Genomic DNA, 25,424 nt, shown 5'->3' with positions numbered 1-25,424 from the left:
GCAAGTTGCGTCGGCTAGCAAGTTTATGAATTGTGAATGCAAATAAAGCTTTGGCCTCTGGCCTTCATTGTCGTTTTACCTTCATTATTGGTAGACTACCGACGTGAGAGCAATATCAAGATCCAGAAAATTTACGATGGGATTTCCTCGATTAGCAACACCCTCGTCGAATATCGCATGTTGCGCAAGCATTTTTGACGGCCCCTCCATCCAAATATTTTCTATTACCCGTTCGTTTAATATGCTGTTCATTCAAGGTTTTTGCTTTCTTGTTTGGGCACCCACTCTATATATCCGCTGACTGTATAAAAAGCAAGCTCTTGCCCATTTGTACCACTAAATTCTTTAATTGATTTATAATTGTCATAAAATTGAATTTGTGCACATAACAGACGTAATAACCGTACAAGTCTCGTTTGATTTCACGGTTGTTCTATAAGGTTTCTGAAGGCTTTTGTGAGGGCGACTTCGAGCTAATTGATTCTATCCGGAAATCATTACGCTGCAAATTCACCAATCTTTTGTTCAACACAAATTTCGGGCGGCTAATATTCATTTTGGCTCCCGGGTATGACGCACATACTCCTCGTTCATGAGGCAAGCTTTTCAATTACACATTCAGGCTTATGTGTATTTCAGACAAATTGCAATAGTAACAAAAGCCTGTCATTATTCAGTAGAACTTCGCATAAGGTTATCGATACAAGCAGCAACAAAGATCCCTGAGATCTGCTGTTGCATAAATTTTCACGTTCTTCTTCAGTGTTTTTTTTTTTTATGCCGGTAGCAAATGCTCGATGCACCATATCCCAAATTTCTGCAGAATCCAGTGAAGATTATCGATCACGCCCAGGATATTTGTACTCCCTACAAGTGACGCGTACGTGTAGACAGCACAAACTCTGTCTTCCGTATTCGCTTGAATTTTCTTTTTGAGTCACAGTACTCAAACGCATGCCTACATGGTTGTCCACTTTCTTGGCAATACGAGAAATAAAGACCGCAGGTTGTAATCCGCAGATACAGCACCAAAAGCATCTTGCGATGCGTCGAGCTGATTTCGTTTGCTCGAAGATTCGTTGCAGTATTATTTTGCTGTAACGGGTCCGTTTTGTTTTCAGAATAATATCTTTTCTTTTCCATTCCAGTCGATCAAAAGCTAAATCTGTCACATTGTTCACTTCAAAATGACATAGATCAGCTGGTCTGATTTCGAGTAGCTCCGATGATCGAAAGGAAATCGATTGCAGCACGCGCCATCAAATTTACCTCCATATAGTCGGCTTTCCACTTATTCTTTTTGGCTTTTCTACCAATTTATATAGGTGCTCTAATGCAAGAAGAAGAAAAAAAAAATGAAATCTGGGAAATATACTTTCCTTTGTTCGCTTTCTGTCTGACCGAAAATAAGAGTCTCTAACCCTATTTTTACCAGTCGCGGAGGAAAATGTAGTTCGCAATTGAAAAGAAACTACTATGACGATTATTATACGTAATAAGAGAACATTTTATTTAGCTTTGACGAGCTGTTCAAAAAAGAACGAACAAACGAAGCAACTCCCACTGTTGGTGATTGCACCCCACCCCTAGTAAAATGATAGGTAAAAGCTACTTTGACATAAAAGCTTTTAAATACGTTACCAATAGACTAACATTTCACGGAATTGATTTTTTCTTGCTTATCTTTGATGTCACTTTCTGACATAATCTAATATTGATATTGGTGAGGAGGCTGAAAAAGAGTAGGACATCATTACCGTTAACCAATGCACAATAAATAGAGACACAACAAATGTACTGCATGTATTATCTCTCTGGCATGAACAACCTTGTCTTTTGTGCGAGAAAAACCAAATGTCCTTGTTTTGTTTTTTGTTTTTGTTTAAGGAAAAAATGATAATAACAGGAAAATATCAAATTTCAAAGAAACACCGTAAAATCTCTCTCATGGTAGACTTTCATAATTTCATTCTATGTACATCATTTCTGGTCTGCAGTCACCGGCTACATCAATAGGGATCGTAATAGAGATACTTCGAACGCGGGTATGAAAAATAAATGTCCCAATGATCACTGATTTAAAATGTTTTCGACATTACATAAAGGTACAATATCGTGTGTACGTGAGAGGAGAACACAACAGAGCATCGGGAAATAGAGTAAACGAACAGTGGACTTTATATAGACGCGTCCATTCATTTTGAGATTGATGCTTACTTATTCACTGACATCATTTGGTTAACGTGTGCACTACGACAACGTTCTGCTGTCGTTTTCAGGGTATACAACAATAGAAAGTAGAACAATCAAATCTGAAAGATGCAAAAAAAAAAAAAAAACAACAGAAACAGTCGAAAAAATCAGACGCAGCTTTCAGGCGCTCCCGACATTGTCGCCACATAATCTGGTGGCAATTTCAAACAGTTGCCCTTGCTCCCGACATAAGGAGCCGCTGACGTTCTAGCTGGTCGCGGATAGAAACCAGCAGTGCCGTGGTCTTCGTGAGCAGTAAAAGGATTCTGTTGGCTTCTCGCTAACTAACTCACCATTTGTGTGAACTGGCCGGCTTTTGGCTGACTGGTGATTGATCCCGTTGCTGTGCAGTTGAATTTGCTGGTGATACTGGCTTTGGCCAGCTAGCCCTGTTGATGACGTCATTGCCATAGTTGTGTCGTTCCTTGTCCTCCGGCAACGGAGACAAGCCACTACCACTACGGTGGTTAAGAGCAGGAATCCGGCCCCCGCGCCCATGGCCACTGCCCCAGCCACTCTTCCGGAAAATGGATCCGTAGAAGGTGGTACCGTCCGCTTGGCCGCTTCTTTGAGCGTCGAAACGGGCAAAACAACGGGTTGACTCAATCCCTTGACATTGACTGCGTATAGATAGAGCATAAAGGTGGATCCAGGTTCTAAATCGGTAAGCCAGAATTCCGCCACCGTGTCCGATTGAAGCGTTAGTTGTGGCTGGCCCGTCATCACGTCCATTGCCTGCAGTTGGAAAGTTTGCTTCAAGCCGCCATCGTCTTCACGGCGCACAGATAATAGTTGAACAAAAATCGGTTAGAAATGTATAACCATGCCATTTTAACCATAATAAACTTACCATTTGGACTGCATGAAACTTGAATGCTGTCTGCTGTTTGGTTGAGCACGCTGCAATTCGACAAACTCTCGGGCGGACCTTACGATTGATCAAATTTGAATTAGAGTGATGCGTGTGTTTGCTCGTTTTCTTGTTTGTTTTCCACCACATTCAAGTTGAAAAAACAAATCAAATCAGTTGGTGGAAAATTGAAAATTCAAACGCGGCAGGGAGGCGGATTTTTAAGAATAAACACGCATATGTCAACAATTTAACTTTTTCTGTCTTTTGTTTTCACTCTGTCTTTGCCTAGAGTCAACCTCCTTCTTCCTACTGCGAAAAGAATGTTTTCAATCGACAAAACTTCGTATGCTTTTCAAAACTTTTATCTTTATTCTTTCCCCCCTCCCCTCTTTTGCTATATTCGTTTGAGTGGAGGAAGTCCAAGCCGACTGTGATCCCGCTATAATTTTACAAATGCGAACCCAACATTCGACGTGATCGGTTTACCGTAAAATTGTTCAACTATGACTATGTATATGCTGCATTGCTGCTTTAACGCAGTGAACAAATCCTACTTTTAGTCTAATAGGCAACTACCTTTTTGCGTTACGTAAACCCCAAGGGCTTGAATGCGCTTTTGCATACGTATATTCTCAAAATAAAGAAATATGCCTTCGGACTTATGACAATGTACCCAATTCACATGAGAGGAGGGACTTCCTTGTGTAGTTTCATTTTTCCCCCCTATATACCTGGAGGGTTTCACAACCAATTACTATATAGATGTTTTTTAATCATCGTATTGTTCGGTCTGGTGTTGCTACGACTCCAAATCAGTCGGCCTGGTTAACTTTGCTCATAGGGAGTAGCCTTCCTTTCTCAGAAGATAATCAAATAAAGGCGCAGAGAATTCGCCTGACAAGCAAGCACTTTACACCGAAATTCTATACAAACGGTTTTACTTGTTTAAAAGTCTACGCTTTTGATTTGTGCTTTTCTGTTTTGTTCCGGCTTCGTTAACAGCCCATTACGTGTGAGCAAGCGTGTGCGTGTGTATTCTATTGTCTCACCATTTTGACTTTTTATTCTCTTAGACAAAGAGAAAAAAAAAATGTCTTTTTCTTTCCTGAAACATAAAGCATCGGAGCGCGTGCGGGACATAACAGACACGGGTTCACTTTCTCTTGTTCGAGCTATACAAACGAAAAGACGATAAAGGGACATAAAAGAACGTCTATACGGACACACGCCAGATGAAAAGAAGGTGTAGTGAATTATTTTGTTTGAATAAAAAAATGTCCTTCATCTTGGTGGCAAAAGAGAAGTGACCAGTTTGAATTTCCTTGGCTTCCGTTTAATCCGATTTTCCCGTTTTTCTTCTGGTATTTGTTATACCCGACTTTACCTGTACGTCGCAATTCTGATACAGGGGACTGTAGAGGGCTTTCTATTTATCGACAAAAAAAAAAGTCTATTTCATTGCACAAAAGGAAATCTAGTGGCACGAATATATCCCTTCTCGTAATAGCAATACTCTCGCACAGGCAAAAACCCTGCAAAAATCATATTATCTATCCACGGAAGCTTCGCTTACTTAGGTACAAAAGAGCAAAGGAGATTCTATATAAGAAAATATATAGTTGCTTCATTGCATTTTCTTTCCTTCCCTCCTTTTACTGCTATGCATAAACCGATTCATCAGGCCATGTATAAATGAATGCGTCATAATTCGGCGTCGACGCCATCCTGGATTTCAACATCCTGCCTTTTCTCTAGCGATGGTGATTCGTTAAGTTGACTTCCGTTCTTCTTTTTAACGCCGTCACCACGTCACCTGCTTCTTTAGAAGACTGACGCCATTTTCCTTTGGCCTCAATTAATTTCACTTGGCTGAATCTGGCTGAGCTGCTTGAGGGTGTACAGAGGACAAAAAGAAACAATAAAAGGTTTACGTTCCCACTTTTTTAAGGTGCTTCGTTCCGCTTCGATAGTTTACTCTTTAAGAAAAAAAAGTCTAGAGACGCGATAGCTGACTCTAATTCGTTACTACGCCAAGCATATTCAACGGCTCTTTCATTAAACTCTTGATGACATCGCGTCTCTTTACGGTTCGGCAACCGGGACATTTACGTTTCTGCACAGTCGAGTGTCACATTTCCTCAGGGCAGGAACAGGGAAATAAATGACAAAGTTTTTTTTTTCTTTTGCATGTTGACGCACGTATAGGCGTGCGAAAAAATTCACCTGCAGGAAAGAAGCGAAACAGACAAGGATCCTGCTGCCAGCCGAGATCGCTATAGGCCCAACAAGCTAAAGTCCCGAAATCCGCTTCTAATTCGGGACGGAAACGAAGTATTTCCTCGTTGCTAGACGTTGCCAAAATTGCTAAAGGGATCGTTCCGGCCGAAGATGACGATCCGGTAGAGATCTCCTTCCAGCCACGCGTCGTGTTCAATGCCCATCTGTGATGTACGAAAATGTTTATTTACCTAAAAGTTTCATCGTTAGCGATCTAATTGGGCATTGTGCGTCTAATGAATTGTTATGCAAAAAATGAGCAAGAATGGATAGTCTTAAACGGAATGCACACTGCATTAAAAGTAAAAATGCAATGTGAATTTATCTTCAAGTTTTCTGCGCTCAATCGATAAGGCGACATGCAACACGAAACGTGCGGCACCATAGGGAAAGAAACAGACGGCGGGGAATAGGGACAGCTTGACTTTACAGGTTTTAGCTATAATTTGCCTCGTGTTTGATGGAACTTCCATCATCTACGAAGCGTTGATAGATTTAGGACGACGTTGAAACTAGAACGGTGGAAAAAACGAAGGTTATATACGGACATGGATAAACGTTGAGCTACTGTACGTGATCAACAAACACGAGCGCAGGGTGCGGGAGAAGCAAAGCTCGTTGCTGGATGGCTGCGTTCAAGCTAATCGATCACGAAAACAAGAACACGCCAAATAGTATATATACTTGTATTTGAGGGGACGAGGCAGGGCGTCAACAGAGCACGAAAGGTTGAGGAATTCGCCTCGCTCGGCTCCGCGTATGTTCGTCACTGGATATCGACACACGGGGGTGTAGCGCACCGTAAGCAGGACCAGGTTGCTGGACCCTTCGCCACGTGCATTGACTCCGACGCACTTGTAATGGCCGCTCCGTTGACGAGTCAAACCGCGAAGGACGAGACTCTGGTTAGACATGATGATTTTGGCGCTAGCATTATAGACAAGGATGCGGTCCTGCAGATGAAAGTAGACGACGGTATGAATAACATCTTTGCGTTGAGCATCATCGTTCAGTTGTTCAGTTGTTGTTTGTCGTTTTGAAGTTAAAATTATTTGAAAGAAGATGAGAGAGTGAAGCGTGTCTAAAAGAGCAAGTTGCCTATCGATGCTGATTGAAAGAAAAGTCAGGTGGACGAACCTCATGTTTCCACACTAGGCGAGTCACGTTCGGGTTGGCTTGAATGGCACACTCGAAATAGACGTCGTCACCTTCCTTGATTGAATCGGCTTTGAACGTCGGGCCGAGGCGCAGCGTTGCCATCGGAGCAACTTGAATCGATCCAATGTTTTGGCCAAAAGGGCAAGAGCAACGACGTACCGCAGGAAGCACGTACCATCCCCAACGGAAGAGCAAAGATTGAAAACGAAAAAATATATGTGATTGAGATAAAATCGTTTTGCCTTCAATTTCAAATTGATGTAACAAGAATACAATGACAATAAAATTTCCTTTTCATTGTGGATTTAGAATATCATAAGGCCACCTACATTGAACGTCTAGACGGATAGAGTCCTCGATGGCACTGGCTTGCAACAGGCGATTGGAAGCCCGACAAGTTAGCGGTTTACCGTGGTCCTCTTTGCTAAAGTTAGCCCTGAAAAGGCTGGTCGTCACGTTACCGTTTTCATCATCGAATACCTATCGAATATTGGAATCAATACGTAAGAATATAGTCACACAGCAAGTTTTCTTTGTAGAAGTTTGCCATCCACAATGACAATATCACCGGTAGACTAAATTTTGTCAAAACTAGTAGGCTATAGTATACCGTATAGAGCCCAGGATGTAGGTCTAGTCTTATTTCAATGTTCTTTGGTGCTCACGTTTAATAATAAAGTTTTCTTTTTGAAATATGTGGGCATGTTAAGACTTTTCTGAAGAGCTCTAATTCGGCATCGGAATCAAGAGAAATAAATTTAAAACCTAATACGAGAAAGACGAAATGCAGCGGATATCTGAACTAACTGTGTAAAAGAAGGCGAGCCTTTACGGGACGAGCTTGTGCGTCATGGCAAAACAAAATCTCAAACGCAAAAGAGAGAGACAGTAATCCCTAAACGCGTGTAAACACCCACACAGGAAATGAAAATTCACGCTAGTTGGAACAGCAGTGAAACTATAAACAACTACGAACGGGAAGTTTGTCCATTTGTGCAATCAGAGATGATAAAGCTAGCAGAAAGCAGTAAGAATGAATAAAAGAAAGGGCACGACAAGAAAAACCCACAAAAAACCAGACCATCAGGAACGCAAAAAGAGGAAGAAAAGTAAAAAAACAAAAACAAAAAACTGTGGGATACAGGGCAGGGTCTTGCTGAATTGATTAGTTTTTTTTTGTGTGTGTACAGCGTACGATATTTATTATACTGATGCGTATGGAGAGTAGTGTGGTCTCACGTCTCCGAGACTGACGGTTGCATAAATAAATAATAGAGAGGCAAAAGTTCGATCCGTCTCTGTCTCGTACTGATTTTTTTTTTGCGGAACTAAAAATGCGACAAGAAATATAAAAAAGGACGGAAAGAGCTACTGGTTTTGATTGTTATGTTGACTCCTTCTCGTGATTTCCATCAAGTCAAAGTTAAGAAAAAAAAAAGAACTCTCGTCACTTCATTAGCAAAGAATTGAAATCCTTCTTCCTTTTTGCCTCAATTTCCTTTCCATTTTTTTCTACTGCCCTGTATAGAAAATCACGATTTTTTTTTTTAAATATCGACACGGGTTTCGAATAAAACGAGAATTGTCGATTTTTTTCCATCAATAGGCAAATAAACATTTATAGTCGACAGAACACCGTTAAAGTACCCTATTTCCTTTAAAAACGAGTCTTATATACATAATCAATATCGATTAATCGGGAGGATTCAGCCAGGAGAGCCTCAGTTATCTTCGTTTTTTTACAAGGAACATTACTGGGATATGGTAAATAGAGCTGAAAGACATCCTTTCGCATAAGTAGAAATAGCGGCTAAAGAATGACAGAAGAAAACATTGTATAGCAGTGACAGCTCTTCCGTTTGTTAACACGTGTTAACATCAGAGTGGCCCCGTTATTGGCTAGGTTTAGCTTCGTTTAACTTGACCAACGTGCTGCGAAAGGTGACGGAATTCACAGAATTCATCGCTCATTCCGTTTCGCAAACGGAAAGGCCCGGAGTGCAGAGAGAATGCGTATTTTGCTGCGACTAGGCTATACAAGATAAAAGCGGTTGCAATGACGTTTTCTTACCTTGTAAGAGGAATCCGGTAGACAAACATCGTCTTTGCACCAGCTAATGGACGCAGCTGGACGCGATCCGAAGGTTTGGCAACGGATCTCGCTAGCCTCGCCCGCCACGAATCGGGTTTCCATCCTGGAGATATCCACTTTCAAAGGCGGCACTAACGGGCACGAAAGGAAAGAAGTGATCACATCTCCGTCCACTGAGGACGTAGACTATCATGTTTTTTTCTAGCTTATGTTATTGATGAGTTATCATGCGAAATAGCCGCCAAATTTTAATGAGATGAAAGGAACAGCTATTATTTACAATGAATGTCGAGCGCCACTGTTTTAGTTTTGGGGGCGTTGTTGACACTGTTGGACGCTTTGCAAGTAAATCGTGCATCCTGGTGGGACCTATTAAGAGGACCGATCCTGATCTCTCTGACTATGGTCCTCTGTTGCAGGAAAGGGTAATAGTCAATCTGCTGGTCGTTCAACAGACCAAGCTGTAGGCCGTTATGCATTTCCAGGCCGGTCGATGAAGCGAAACGTTTGCCATTGCTGTACCATTCAACCTCTGGAGATGGTTTGCCACCCGTCACGTGACACTGCAGCACGGCCCATTGCCTCTCCCTCAGCGGCCCGAATTTGGAGGAACGCACTTCGCGGCCCGTTTCATCCGTGATTTTTGGCTCGGACGGTGGAACTGTAGAACAAGAGAAATATGAATCAAAGGGACATATCTTTGCGAGTCATTCAATCAGAGCAAAAGTTCTCAGCTTGTTACAAAATATGATGAATAGCTTACTGACTCTGTATACGACTATACAGTGCGGCAGCATTACAAATTAATTATTTCTGTAGCACTAGATTAATATTTAACTTTTCCCCACGCACACGGCCACGTAATCTCGGAGAGCGATGACGCCGAGAACTTTATTTTGCGATGTGGTTCACGAAAACCATAAAACGAACGTAGACTAAATGTTATATAACTTGAAAACGGAAGAAAAGAAGGATCCAAGGACGCATTATTACATAGATGAAAAATGGCTATAAACGAAACGTGCGTGGTATTTTCAGTAGGGAATAGAGTGTTGCTTGACGAATAATCCACTCGACACACACAATAGGACATACGAAAAGCCCAATTTAGGTCCTGACGGAGCCTGACATCAAAAAGCACATGCCGAATGACCATGGCTTTTAAACGATTCTGCTTTCTCATGGTTTACTCTATAGCTTTTCAGAGAAGAAGAAAATATCCCAAAAATATATCGTGAAAAAAGAAAGGGAAAAGCCACAACAAGATTAGCGACCGTAAGAGACGGGCATAGCCAAATGTTACGTAGCGGCGATTTGCAGCGAAACATTTCTCTGCGACGCTTGAAGGCCAATCTCTCAGCAAGAAGTCAGTCGCTGTCGAGAGTCTTCAAGCGCGAAATTTCCCCTGAGAAAGAGTTTGCTCTGACCAGACATCAACTAGGTACACACAAAACAAAAAAAAAAAGAAAACTCTCATCTCTCCTCGTTTTCAAGTGGACGGAAATTTGTTTTCCCATCTTGAGGCTACTATACTACTTTTTTTTCTTCGTTAGTTCAAGACAGCTGTTGTTTGTCTCTCTGACGTGATCTTTGATAGACTCTTACTAATGATGCTTCTGGCATACAATTGCATCGCATACAATTGGATATCGAGTCAAATCACGTGAAAAGCCCTCGCATTTTCTCTCTTTACATTTTTCTTTCAGTCGTGATTAAGATCGATGAAAAATGAAGAAAGAAAAGAGCTGTAGGTCTACATTGTTGGCAAGTATCGATGACGATGAAGATTGCATTGAAAAAGGCCCTTGAATCAATATTTGAACAATTACAATCGACATTTTGTGCAAAAATAAGAATGTAGAAGCCTTCTCACAATAAAATACGAGAACCACCAATATTGTACGGGTTTCGTGAGCAGCGAATCACTATAATTGAAGGTAGTCGAACCGTTGCACAAACGATACGTCGATACTGTTGCCTCTTGTCTGGTCTCGAGTGGAAAAACCAGTCATCCGAATCCCATGTAGATATCTTTATTCCAGAAACTGGTTAAGTGCAAAGAAACTGTAACATACGTCCCTATAAGTGGATTACGATATTATGACATTTTTAACTGTCGGATGCTGACGGAGAAAAACATGAGATGGACAGTCACTTTTCAATATTTCAGAACAGTATAAGAAACGTGGACAGGCGCAAGAAATGAGACTCAAATTGTTCGTCTTAGTGATTAATTCACAGATAAAATCAGCTTATATTCAAAGTAGCTAATGGTACAGTTCGAATGTTGCTGCAAGCGTGATGGGACTTTCGTCGTACGTATATCCAAACGCGACAGGCAAACGAAGCAAATAGCGTTTTATCAATGAGATGGGTGCATTCCTATATTTGTCCTTTGGGGTTATGTGCTGGAAGACAAATGCTCAGAGAATATAGCGCAGATCCTACGGAAGACGACGAGGTCTCTAACAACGATGCACTTTATTGACCTGTCGTCTTCCCGAGACATTAGTGATGAATGAAAGTAGAACGAGGAATGACAAACCCCATCAAAAGCAGCCATGTTCTGTCAAGATCCTTCATCTTTGCAAGGTTTCAATGTGGCGACAGACAATAGTTACATTGTAACTGTGAGACTGGGTAAAAAAACGGAATAAGAGTTTTTACCACACGATGTTAGCAAGTCCAATCATAGCCATGTATTGCAACGGAATGAGCATCTTTAGTTCATGTAGATCCGCGCTATTACCCGTTTGTTAGATTCTAATCTATGAGTCAAAATTTAGTTTACTTGAGGTACTCCATCCCCCGATCCCTGTGTCTTTCATTATTTCTTTCTCTCCGCTTTATAGTTGTGTTCTTACACCAAATTATTTAGTGGTATACTCTTAGGGTTTTCATTGTAGTCCCTATACAGCTTATCGTTACATCATAATGAGTGGTCAAAGCTGGGCTTAGCAAGCCAGCACTATATGTGTAGCACTAATAACTCTTTGGGCTCAACGCAAAACTAGAAGCTTTAAAAATTCTTATGGTTGAACACAAAGCTTTGATTTCTTATGGCTGACTAAGCATTCGTAAAATTGGATATAGTACGTGCAGAGTTTTCTTGCTGATGGGCCAACAAAATTGTTTAAAATTTTTTGAGCTGCGCGATTCTCATTAGCATTAGCTAGCTGAGCATCAGCAAAAAAGAACGCGTACGTAGAGCAAACTTCCATGCCAATCAATGCAGATATCTAATTAGCTTTGATAAAGAGCCAAACACAGATCAAGTCTAACGCAAAGGATGAGAGTGAAGGAAAAAGGTTGGTGGGTTTTGCTGTGAAAGTTTGAAAACTGAAAATGAAATAAAGGATCCGTTGAATAAGATCATTCTCTTTTGAAAAGGGGCTCGTTGGTTGCTTTTGTTAGCCAAGCGTCAATAACGTCACGCTGGAAACGTCGTTGGCTAGGACAGCTCCATTTACGGACTGGTGACTTTCAGCATGCACGATATGATGCTTTGACACGGCATCCATCAAAGGGCAAAATGGTTCAAAGTAAAAAATCATAATAAAATAAAAAGACCTTTCATGATATAATCAAACCCGGCGGTATCGACATTTGGCGTCGAGGAAACAAGCGGAAGTACCCAGATCCTTATTTGACTCTTGGCGTCAACTACTTGCTTCGATTCGTGTTCGGGGGGGAAACAAGGAAGATTTCGCGAATACATGAATAAACGATAAGGGAAAACGATAATAGCGTAAAGGTTAACGACACGGCGCAAAGTTCAGGAAAATAACGAAGAAGAAGAAGGTATCATGACATAAAGACGCAACTTGTGATTTGGCGTATCATCGTTCAGCCCTAGGGGCTTCCACTGACGTGTTAAGAAGACGAACGGGGAAAATAAAAAGAAGAATCACCGATTCACTATTGTCACGATTGAATAATAGCTGAGAGTTGAGCTCTTGGGAGGAAATGAGTATGGGCCAGGGGATCGCTATACACATGTCGATCCGCTCGCAGTGTAAGGCATTTTACTTTTTAATTTAATTATGTATTTATAGGCTACTTGATATTTGCTATGGCCCTGTAAAAGGGCTCACGACGCCGTTGAACGCCTTCGTCAATAACGGATCGATGTTTTTCACCGTTATCCTATATATATAGTAGACTACACATCGCAATTCACAGCCCTATACATACTGTATACCTGTATATAATCTAAAGATTAATTGATTCACGACATGGAAGCTGAATTGTGAATTCGTCGACTGCTCGTACACCCACTATGTTTTTATTTGAGTTTTAAAAAAGGATTGATTCATTTTTTAAATCAATCAGCTACCCAATAAAAAATTGCTTCGAAAATGACTCACCTGTGACATTTAGCTGGACTCGGAAATGACGCGCAGGTGAATTCTTAAAATCGACGCGACAACGGTAGATACCTTCATCGGATAAAGTAGTTCCGTTAATGATCAAATGTCCTTTGCTGGGTATTTGTCCGTGAAGAGCAAAGCGAAAATCAGCTCGCAGACCAAACGAGACCACCTCCGACCAACGGCGGCCCATCGAGAGCGGCTTTCCACGAGCATCAAACCTGGATGTGACACACATTGTTTATGCCTGCCAGTTTGTTTCCATCATAAAGTAATAGACGGTGATAAAAAGGAAAAGCGAAGAAAACGGATATGGCTGTATATGTATAGGACTTACGTGTAGATGGGTTTCTTGTTGGGTTCCAGGAACCAAACGACAAGGTAAATGGCATCGTCGAGTGATGGCAGACTCATATCGCATGGCAGGATAGCCGAACCGCCTTCTGTCACCTCCAATTCGCCAAGGGAAACTGGTGTTTTGCGGAACCCGATCGCGAGATGCATTTGGGGAAAGACAAAAGGGATGTAATGTAAAAAGAGTTAAGTTAAGCTGATAAGCCATGATAGCACTAAACGTGTTTTGCTTTGATTAAGTAATTGGAAAGAAATTGCCACTTTTCAAAATACGATCTTGCATACGATATGGGTGTACAGTGACGTTAGAGCGGCCGTTGCAGCATCAGCTCATGCAAACTGCTAAAAACAAACGCCATTGTTCAGGAATACGTAAGTGGCTGGTACCTTGGTAACGAGCAGGCACACGTGCCATATAAACGGTTGGGCACACTGGCCAAGAACTCAGACTTTGGCTAATAAAGAAAACATTTTCCCAACAAGAAGAAGAAAAAGAAATGGGAAAATAAATGAAATTGGCTTACAGGCTACACTCGGCAGGGATAATAAAAATAGAAAAAAATGTGTGGGCAAGCGAAAAGTGTGAAAGAGAGTGCCTGCGCAATTGCAGGGACTAGAACATTGACTTCTATGCACTATGGCATCAATGAATTCTTGGTATTCGAAAGTTGATATACGAACACGCGTCTACCCAACGTGCACGTGCAGGTACAGAAATAGAGCAAACGGGATTGGAAATAAGAGAAAAGATTCTTTTCTTCTCGTCACATACGTATATTTGAAGTGTATGAATGATCCTTCACAAGATGCTTATTAGGTTGACATGTATTGCATCTGTGCACTTGAATTTCCCATAGGCGGTGAATGCAGAAAGCAAAGACAATTGATTTCCAACTGCCTGACAGCTCTATAGTGAGAGACTGTACAACTGCTGTCAAACAACTGAGACACTATTTCTTTATCATGTGTACATATATTGTTGCGTACATTTTTATTGTCAGTCTGGGTATAGATATAGTGTAGGGGAGCGCAAAATGTAGTTACAGTTGGAACCAACACTCTTTTTTTTTCTTTTTTCTAAGACTTGAAAAAGAAATTGCAGCGGCTCTTAAATGCTGCAATGGGTCAAAGTTTTCCTGGCATGAATAAAGAAAGAAGAAAGTGACTGAGTCCCGCCATTTCCATTTATCTTTTACTTATTGATAGGGCACCAACTGTCGTATATACAACGCTGAACTCCTAATGAAAAAAAAAGGCCTTTCTAAAAATTTGCAATGGTAGAATGTAATGCTTTAGAGCCATGCTGCAATTAAGTTTTTAGGTTGAATCATACTACAAACCCGAGTTTCCTATTTTCCAGGAATAACCCAGGCTGTAAAGAGAGGAGAATAAAAAAGGGGAAACAGCAAAGGGTACTACACATCACCTTCATCTAGTCAACGCGCAATTTTCAAACTTTGATGCCGAGACCCAGAAAAAGAGGGAAATAAAACCTCAAGAACAGAAGGAGGGAAAACAAGTCGTTGCAATCTGCCTGCTATTTGAACTTTTAAATTTCTTTTTTTTTTTCAAATTTTCTTTCCTATTAAACACTACATGCTCGGTTCGATGGTATCCTACGTTTCACAATATACAGAAAAAGGCTATTAGTTCAAATCCAACAGCGCTTGATGCAAACAGAAATAAGAGACACGCCTGTCTTATTACAATAAACACGCTCCAGCATCACATGTTTGGACGGACATGTCAGCAATCTGTAAACTTTCAAGGCGGTGACATGTTGAATTTAAACGGAGAGAATCGATTTGCATCTTTCACTCATCCCTCTATAGTGTGTGTAGCCTATATCTCTCAACAGCGAGCAGATGGTCTATATTAAAAAGCCGTTGGGACGAGCACGTATCTAATCCTTAGCCACAGTTTTGCTTAAATTATATTTTTTTTAATATTTTATTTTATAAAGAAAGAAGGAACAGAGAAAATAACGAAACATCATTTTTGCTGAAGCCGAGGTCCATGTTGTTGTGCCCATGGCGACAATATAGGATCACGCCTTTGTATAGTGCTTAAATATAAATGTATGCGGCACAGTGAGCTCATTGCGCTCGCCCTTCTGCATTGTATCGACCAACAACCAACGGCGAAACAACTCGAAAAAAAAGGCAACACATTTTCTTCCACTCTCACGATTGGATCACGTCAAACCCGTAAATAGCTACAGGAACTTTATCTTTTAGGGAATCTCCATTCGACGGTCAGGTGTGTGTACACACCTCAAATAACACCTAATGTTTTTACCTGTTTTCGCACTCCGTTGGGAAACATTCGACCTCAATTGATGGCCAGTACAAGACGTAGCAACAGTTCTTCGTGAGAAAAAAAATACATATATATGATGAACTAAATAAAGAACAGTGACTCGTGACTCGATCACGAACTCTGTCCCTCTATTGTTTGGCGATATATTTGGTAATTGTGATCAATTTCAGCATGACATGTAATGAAAAAGCAGACCAGGTAGCCGACGAGTGAGAATAGAATTAGCTATTGATTCAAACCAGCCGCACTGACTGTCAAGCTTGCAGATTTTTTTAAATTTATTTATTGGGCATGGGGTGGTTTAAGAAAAAAGATGGGTTTTGAAAAAAACAACAAAAAAGTTTGTTATTTCCTTTTTTCCGTTGCCATGACAACCGCTTACTAAACAAAGATCGTACGGTACCATGATTTTGAAACAAGTCAAACTTAAATGAAGCGCAAGTTAATTTTCCAACTACATACACGCACTTCATTGTTGAAAAGGCAAAAACTTATGGGACAATGGTTTCACTTTAACAACAGCCGAGTATACCTAATCAATTAGCGTACGAAGCGTTCTTGAATGAAATCCTATAACATTACCGTCATGTGCAATAAATCGAGGAACCATGACTCAATGTGTAAGTCTATACTATAGTTGATTTCGAATATACGTTTTAGTAACTAGTTAAGATTGTCAAACACGACTACAGCATTTGGTTAGAACCAATTTAAAATTCTTAGAAACTGGAATGGCTATAGTTTCGTTAGACGTTCAATAGCTAATAGGTAGGTTTCAAGAGCATAATAGTTGCACCGGTCTTGTGTGTAATCTCGAGTGCTCGTCAATAATGTTTTATTCCCCTTTATATTAGTCTAATGGTTGTGAGAATCAGATTTGATTTCTTCTCTGCTTTTGTATGGCTTTTCGTTCCATGTCGAAAATTGCATAAGTGGATTGTATTACGTAACACGATCTTGCATGTGAGGCTGTCATTGAAGCAATGGCCTAATCATCCATGTTGAAGGGGAATATTTTGTGAGCCATCATCTACTGGCTCCTTATCAAATATCGATTACCTAATTCGTTTTCACAGTATTCGACTGATTGTAGGAAGCCTTCACGCATAATCATTTGAACGGAGCGGATATGTGGTTGGGGGAGGTGACTTTGTGCATGGAAAAAAGAATTACCATTCAAGTATCAGAGGCCAAAAGTATTAAGGTTCATCGTCATTGATGCATGAAAACTTCTCGCTAATCGGATTGCATGTCAATGCTAGGTAGACTTTCATTATCGGCAAAGGACGAGGGACATTTAAAAAGACGAGGTAAAATGTGCAAATTGAAAAAAAAAAAAAAAATCGATACAGAACTTTGTCTTCAAGTACCGGTAGTACCCGGTAGAGAATCTATAATCAAATTAATTTCACCACGCAGCCTATTATATAGTAATATCTTCATTCTTCCATTGGGATCAGTGCAAAATAAAAAAAAAAGATTTATCAGTGGGATAAATTTAAGTTCCTATACCTATGTGCATATAGAAGTGCAAACGACTTTCATGAAATCGATCCTTGCATATTTTTTTATTCCCTTTTTAATTTCCTTAACCCGCCTTCCTCCTTTGAACTTCTCTCAAAATCTTATATAGCCGTTGAATCCAAGCAAACAAAAATTATTTACATTTTCTAAATATTTAAATAAAAAAAAAAGATCTAAGAACGTCAATAAAGCTGGGCCTTGATTGCTCTTGTTTCATTCGGAAACCAAAAGAAGAAAACGAGAATTTCTTGAATTTTAACACCGTGTCTATATTCGATGCGCTGGGACTTTGGAATGGCAAACATAAAAAACTAAGACTATCCACCACAATTCCTGTACATGGCAATAACCTGTACATGTACGCACTCAAATACTCGCCGCACCTATCGATCGAGACAGTATTGGACGGGGCAAAGCGCTCAAGTCAAATAAATAAAGGAAGGAAGAAATGGCGTGGATCCGGCCAAAAGAAATCGAATAAAATATACGTTGACTAGTTTGGACGATGTCAACAATATTGGAATTCTTGCTCAAGAATGACTATAGACGGTAAATGCGCAACGACTAGGACCCGGTGCAAATCTTTATGGGATGATTGTTAGACGCCCACAAACTGACCCGCTCGTCTATGTTTGGTTAACCCTTTACGTTTAAAATCACGGACTAAAAGAAAATTGGTCAAGCTATAAAGTTTTGCTTTTTCCTATACTAAAAAAACAAAACAAAACAAAACAAACAAGATTGGATCGATATTGTAATGAAAAGTCAGCTTCTTATGCATTCCACCGCATTCCACTGCTTCCCTTTAGGCTACCACAGTTCTAAAGAAATTTCTGTCTCTGCAATATCGCAAAACTCTGCAGTTGGAAAGCTTCATCAGTCATTGGTAACAATAAGCCTCTCATCAAATACCGAAATGGTTTTCCATTTGCCTTCAAAATTCTCTTTTATTTTCATGTCTTGTTTTCATGCGCGATGCACAATTGCGGAAGCAGTTCCGATTGCTGTACCAATCAGCTTTCAAGATATAGCCGTCAAGCATCTCATCGTTTCTCTTTTGCCAGGCGACCTAATCTCAAAAAAGAAAATCACCAGAAGAAGCCAACCTTAGGCGACGTATGTGGAACTCGTTTTCATCAGTCAGAGATGTTTGGGTTATACACACACACGTCTCCAAACCCCAATCAATTTCGTCTCTTAAGCTTGCTGTGATTGGCCCGTCGTCGAGTCAAAACAAACTGCTCATGTTGTAAGCCTCCCAGTACCACATCGTCAACGATCCGAAAAAGGAAAAGAAAATGTGGCAGTTCATCGACGTGATCTCACAGCTTATTTGTATAGATTCAATCCGCCAGGGTCGACTTGTCAAGCTTGACTCGTTATCCGTCTATAGTATATGTCTATGGTGACAAACTATTCCCTTTTATTTCCTCTTTTGCTTTCCGTTATTCATCGTTAAGAGCAATAGGAAAGAAAATAGGAAAAAAAAACATTTAGGATAACAAGATGGATGAGGTCTTGAGCGATGGGAAGGCGGCACACAGATGGAATAGTTTGTCTGGGTTAAGGAAATGTTTAACTAATCAACGGTGACATCCCTCCGTAAAGTGACGGAAAAAGAAATAGAAAAAAAGGCGTACTGGATCAAAGAGTTGGAAGGGAATCGATCGGGACTCTCATCGGGTCAGTAGATTTTTACCTCATGTTTCTTTTGGCTGTTCTTTCATGTCTCCTCTCTCTCTCTCTCTCTTTCTCTTGACTTCTTGTATTATGTGTTCTGCAAGGTTCATTGATTTTGTCGGTATACACACACACGCACGGCAGCACCCAGCCAAAAATCTGAGACAATTAATTGTACAAGTTTACAATGAATCGCATACTAGTATAATTAATGATATATTAGCCTGATTTTATCATACTAGTTTGTATTAAGTATGATCATAAAGTAACAATATGCTATTTAATACATGCTAATAAAACAGAAGCAATTAATTATGCTAGTTTTCAATAAATCGCATACTATCAAAATTAATTATTTGTTACTTTACAAACTGGTAATAAAATGTATAAAAAGTAATATTATGCAGTTTGATACAAGGCAGGCAATTATTGCTTAATGTATATATTATTAGAAGTCAATTATTATGAGTTATATTATAGTTTTCAATAGATCGTGTTCACACCGATGAAACAAAAGTTAACATAGTGCATAGATGTGATTAGTGCGAAAATTTTGGAAAATATTATATGACTGTTAAAAAGGATAGAATTCTTTCGGGGTTAGCAACCCAGGAATAATGAGAAAAACAAAATTTTACATTTTCCAAAATTTTGGGGTGTTTATACCATTCATTATATTATCAAATAATATCCCATAATTTTTGGACTTGTGAACGCCTGAACCGAATAAACGAGATTATACCCCGAATATTTTATGGACTTGGAAAGTTGGGAAGAACCAATTTTCAGGGTATTTTATTTTGTTTAGCCACTTCTATTCCAAGTATCCGCATAAATACGAAAGTTTAACTTCGTAATGTCGATTTATCTGTTTCAAATTATTATGTTAATTCAATTAAGTTAAGTTATCATTATAAATTTCACAAAATCAATTTTTATGAATCGTTGATGTTCGAAAACCAAATTCTATCACGTAAAATCAAATGTTTCCAAATATTTAAAAATCTCCAAAATTTTCTATCACCTAAAGCACTTGAATCGAATTTGGATAGATATTTCTTCGGTCAATTACTATCGAAGGTGGCACAGTTGGTAGCACGTACGGCTACCGATATATAGTTCCGTAGTTCGATACGCATTGAGTACAAGTCTTCCATGTTTCAATTTATTATTTTACTTATGCTAGTATACCACAAGTGGGACACAATTCATTATTCTTTTTATCTAAAAATTATATTTTAGACTTTAGTATGATTCAATACATAATTTATATCGTCCTAAAGTGTGCCAATATAAACACAATATTAAAACATGCATTTAATTGTGTCGGATTTTTGCCTGGGCAGCCAAGGGTATGTATACATATGAAACAAACCACGGGGATTATTTGTTTATTTGCTGTGTACTTAACCTGTTTTTTAGTATTGTGAAAAAATTCTTTTCCTATTGGATAAAAGTAAAGAAAAATTTGCCTTCTTTTTAAAGATTTTTTTTGTTGATTTTTCTCGATTATTTTCGTTCGTTATTATGGATACTGTCAATTTCATTTGCCGTTGCAAACAGCACTAGTTGCCAATAGCAACCCGAATTTTTTCTGTTCGTATACCTATATATCTTGATCGGCGTGCACTTTCGTTTCCCTAACAAATTTATGTTTTTCTCGAGTAACTTAGAGACAGTCACTAGAGATTTGTTATCAACTGACATTATAATCAGTCTAGGAGAAATGCAAACACTTTGTGCACGAAAAGAGATTCTTATTGAATCATTAAAGTTCAAGCCGATCGATTGTGTACACTATTAGTTCTGCCTAAAAGCCTCGTAAAGCTGCTGATATCACAAGTCATAAATCGAAAATCTTATATAAAAAGAGAAGCAACCCGATTGAAAATTAAAGGGGATTAAGGCCACACGAACAAAAAAACTAATCATACAAAAATAAATAGGACATATAGACGACTATATATTAGATTTAATATGGAAGTCAGTGATAAAAAAATGGTTGACAGATTGGCAGAGTTTGATGTATGAGGTATTGTATACCATCATCAGTATTCCTGGAAAAGAACTATGATATCCAGTCAGGAGGAAGACTTTGGTACACAAGTACGCTCATGCAAAAGCATCGTTTCACGTACTGTCTAGAAACTTGCCTTTTTAGACATTTGATAGACTTTGGGGGGGAAAAAAACGTAGTTCAAAGACTCTCGACTTTCTACTTCGGACCAAAGAAGTGACGCCAACGTATTGTCTGAGCTAATTGAGTCCATCTCCGCTGATAGTATGAGAGTGATATGAAGAATTTTCCTTTCTCGACTGTGTACGGTATCTCAAAAAAGCTTGAAGCTCCTTATAAAAAGTTTCAAGTTTCATGAAGTGAAACGAATGCAAAAGTTGACTTCAATTTGAAGTGTACGCACAGTGTCTAACTGCACACCGCCATAAGAGTAGAGTCAGAAGAACAGAGTGTGGGCGAACAAGGAAAAATGAAGAGGAGGCACAAAATTTAACGGGATGAAATGAACAGCCTATTAAATAAAATTGACGATAGCGTTCCCACCAAAACACTGTCATACGTGACAGTATATTGCGGAAGATATAAACGTAGCTCATACACTTTTAATCCGCAAAGGGAGTGTGAAGCTGTGACACGCCTAACAGCACCTGAGACTTTCATGAGAAGACTATTTGCCTTCTTTATAATCTTCCTTAAAATCGCAAAAAAAAGAACTGAATTTAAATCGAAAATTTTTTCCACTTTGTTCATTGGATCCGTAAGAAAAGGGGGGGGACGTCAAGATTCAAACGGCAACAAATGGACAAGTAAACTTCGAACTCGATATAGCAGCAAGTAGCTGGGGAGGGAAATTCGAACAAGAACGATAACACTTTTCTCGTTCACGTTATCCGCCACTAACAGTCAGGCAGAAGCGACGTGAAAAGAAAGCTCAAAAAGAAATCATCAATAAACTAAAATAAAAGGGGGCAAAAACGAGTGAGAACGACGCCTAAAGCCTACCTAACAAGTGGCGGCTATGCAGAGCTCTAGTCAATGTATACTCTGCATAACTAGATGATCGAAATCCATATTCAATGTCTAAACGGGCTTCGTTTGTCAAATATTTGCTCTCATGAATATAAACGAGATGAAGATCGACCAATTCAGGACCCTTCAACACAAAAAAGACAAAGAAAAAACCTTTCCAATGTAGCGCCAAACACAAATAGCAAGAGATATTCTTAGCTTGATATGCAGGCCGAAGGGAAAGGCCAAAACTGCTGATTATGCATCATAGAACCAATTTCTATAAAAACGAAAGTTCATGACGCCATTTTATTGCCAAGAAATGTTTTCTATTCTGTCTAGTCTATACTTCTTTCTGGTCTGAGATGAAAACAAAAAGATGGGTAAAAGAACATCTAACTGCACGAGAGCAATTTCAGATACCTCCAGTCAAATTTGTCAACATAGTTTCGTGTCACACAGAACGCACCCTCGTCTATGCAACACGAAAACTTCTCGAGCATATAGCCTTTGGGTAGGGCGTGGGTAGTATAGCCACTCAACGACTTCGAATCATAAACATCAAATAGTACGCGGGGAACGTGGGATTTGAATTCCATCAGCTGTCAATTCTATCTAACGAGGAGCCCTAGATTCACGCTACTTTCTCCGACATAGTCTATATAGATGTATATGCATTGCTTTTCCTGTAACCTCCTGGCCAAGTCACAAGGGCATTCTCACGACCAACATTCTTGACGTGACTCGAATAGTATAGGCGCACAAAATGTCATACAAAAGCCATTGGATGTACCACACACACACACACACACAAAATTCTAACACTTCTACAAGTATGTATGCAAATATGTGTATAGTAAAGGGGCCGTTGAGAAGTGTTCCGGTGGAACGTTTCAAAGAGAAAGAGGCAAGTGGACTTTTGATGAATGTGTTACACCTTTGAATTCTTATGTTGCAGGAAGATGTGACAAATGTATATGTTACGTATAGTTATGATGGTACTTGGAGAAATACTGGTGCAAGCCAAAGTAGACTATAATATAACTCAGCTGGTATCATCTAACGTTTGTTAGTGGGTTACGTAGACGAAACAAATGCTTATAAGGCACTAGTCTACAATGATTCCATCCTGTACTTGCCTGTTGTCAAACGAGCCTGTGTGACTTTTCTTTGTATAGGTGTTACACTCACTGACTAATTAATGAGAAATAAGGCAACCCGTTTTTTGCAAACATGGCCCATCACGTTATTCGATGATGAAAGAAACATAAAAAAGGACACTACTGTAAAGGACTTAACAAAGGCAAGCTGTTCGATCGCTTTGTTTTTAAGGTGTTACACGAAGAACTGACAAATGTTCACGCCCACCTTCAAGGTGCACTTAGCTAATTGAAAAGTCTTATTCGACATTGGTATACGGTGCATAGGCTATACAAGAACATTTGAACTCTTCCTGCGCCCTATCGTCTAATCTTAAATTAATAACGCCTGTAACAGAGTGACTTTGCTAGCGTTTCGTTACATTATTGGACGTGCGTGCAACATGCACATGAAAAATAGAACGCCACACGAATCCTATTGTGCATATTTAAAAGGATTAAGCTTTTTTAAAAAATCTAACTTGATGGATTTTGTTCTATCCGCATTTGCCGTTTGCCTTGCCAGTATCATATCGCTACTTACGTCATTTCAAAACAATAAAAAAGATACTCAAGTGCGTCTGACGCTAGAGGTGATGAATGCATCTTCAACGGGGGATTGTTTTCTCTTTTTCTTTTCTTTACCAAATAAAATTTCTTGGAATCCGGGAGCGTAAATTGAGAGCGAGACAGTATACGTTTACGTAAATACAAGAAACATGTCAAAATTGACTATCAGTGGCTGACGAGATCGTTGGCAACATGTTAGACGCAAATAAATCGTTGTTTCCACGGCAGAGTCAACAAGAAAAAAAAAGAAAGACAACTTGTTTATAAATTTTTTTCCTGTTCGATTCGTTATATGCGTAGCTCTTTGGGTGACAATATCTCGTACACAATGGAGTTGACATCCACGTAAAAAGTTTGAAGGATCAAGATTTCGAGAACACGTAGACGTTGTTGTTGCATGTGGAAAAAAAAACCCAACAAAAAATAGAAAAAATAAATAAAAGGAACGGGCAACATCGAGTTGAAGAGTGCATGTCGTTGATCGTTAGCCGACGGAAGTCCATAACGAGCACAGCCGCGCCAAGTCGCGATACGTCTAACGGTAGACTCCTGTTAGCATTGGCGCGTGTGTTGGCTGGCCTGGTTTTTATTTCTTTTCTTTAATATAGTTCAGGTATACGAAACGTCATGACCCACATGGCCGTCTAATCCCTCCCCTGTTTTTTAAGCCTTTAATGAAACCGAATCGACACCGGACCCTAATCCGCAATCGAATCCGGACAAGCCATAGTCCTCAACCCGCAGCCAACGTGCAGTCTCATCAACCTGCTGACTGTCTTCTTCTACATAGTGTCTGTCTCGTAAAGCATGTCGATTGGTTTTTACGATAAAACTAGCCAAGCTTGTGACGATTGTCACAGGGTGCGGATTGAGACGCTTGACACCAAAAGTAGGGGGTGAATTACTACTCGCTTTTCTTTTCTTTTCTTTCTCCATCAAATCCAAGGTGGGATTGTCCCCCGTGCGTAGTCTTGTGATGTTGATCAAAGCGCTTTGAGAATACCACGCTCGTTTAATTCCATTCTATTTTCTATATATGGAAAATGGAGGTTGCCAAGTGCTAGGAAAGAAGCTGTTTTATTTTTTGCTTCTTATATAACTCAACTGGCCAGTATAGAAACTTGCAGCGCCAATGACTCTGGTATAACCTCACTGAGTTTTTATACTTGTTCACGGATCAAATGGGTTTAACCGCCATAAAGAGTCCGTACACCGTCGTCGCCTCCCACAGACTGGATGGTTGCCTAGTAACAAGGCAGTCTAGCCAACGTTAGCGCGTTACATTTGCGTGACAGACTATATCGTGTCGGGAAAGATTCAATTGACACAGCACGGCTCTACGTGCACAACAAAAATGATAATCACACCTTCACAGTTGATGAAATTTCTATGATAATAACTTGCTACATTTAAAGATCGATTTATACTTTAAGTAGGGCAGAGTAAACTGAATCATACGATCACGACTGTTGAATAATATCTGGTCAATTTGTTGGTAGTAGCAGTGCTGTGTGTGAGCTCAACTTTTCAGCCTGTGACTAGCGCCAAAGTTGTCCCACGTTCACGGATTTGATCTCACACTTGAGGCAACTGTTTCCTTTATGGCGTGCCTAATGAGAAGCCTCAGTTCTCGGGTGCTCTAGGGCCAGTGCCTTATAACTATTTCGGCAGAGTCCTAAAATACCAACACGGTTCGCACATCAAACTAGCGAAAGGAGCGAGCGATCAGCAAGTCTAGAGGCAAACACGGCGTGCAGTGACAACATAACTATTAATTTGATAGAATATATAGACCTTCGGCTCTGTTCGT

At 39.8% G+C, this 25,424-nt stretch overlaps 1 protein-coding gene across 1 annotated transcript in view; it reads right to left on the bottom strand.

The window, feature by feature from the left end:
- Positions 1-1,788: 1,788 nt before the first annotated feature.
- LOC116919721 (hemicentin-1) overlaps positions 1,789-25,424 on the bottom strand; it is a 31,599-nt gene continuing 7,963 nt past the window's right edge. Inside the window, exons 3-12 of the mRNA XM_032925735.2 lie at positions 13,341-13,473; positions 13,001-13,224; positions 8,914-9,294; positions 8,613-8,764; positions 6,871-7,021; positions 6,521-6,651; positions 6,068-6,336; positions 5,330-5,547; positions 3,104-3,181; positions 1,789-3,023 (exon numbers count right to left, since the gene is read on the bottom strand). Coding sequence (XP_032781626.2) covers positions 2,461-3,023; positions 3,104-3,181; positions 5,330-5,547; positions 6,068-6,336; positions 6,521-6,651; positions 6,871-7,021; positions 8,613-8,764; positions 8,914-9,294; positions 13,001-13,224; positions 13,341-13,473 — 2,300 coding nt within the window. The 3' untranslated portion in view covers positions 1,789-2,460. The remainder of the gene's footprint in view (positions 3,024-3,103; positions 3,182-5,329; positions 5,548-6,067; positions 6,337-6,520; positions 6,652-6,870; positions 7,022-8,612; positions 8,765-8,913; positions 9,295-13,000; positions 13,225-13,340; positions 13,474-25,424) is intronic.

The sequence above is a fragment of the Daphnia magna genome, linkage group LG3 (assembly GCF_020631705.1).
Source record: "Daphnia magna isolate NIES linkage group LG3, ASM2063170v1.1, whole genome shotgun sequence".
Lineage (NCBI taxonomy): Eukaryota > Metazoa > Arthropoda > Branchiopoda > Diplostraca > Daphniidae > Daphnia > Daphnia magna.
The sequence above is the reverse complement of the archived record's forward strand: the minus strand, read 5'-3'. Positions and strand labels throughout refer to the sequence as shown.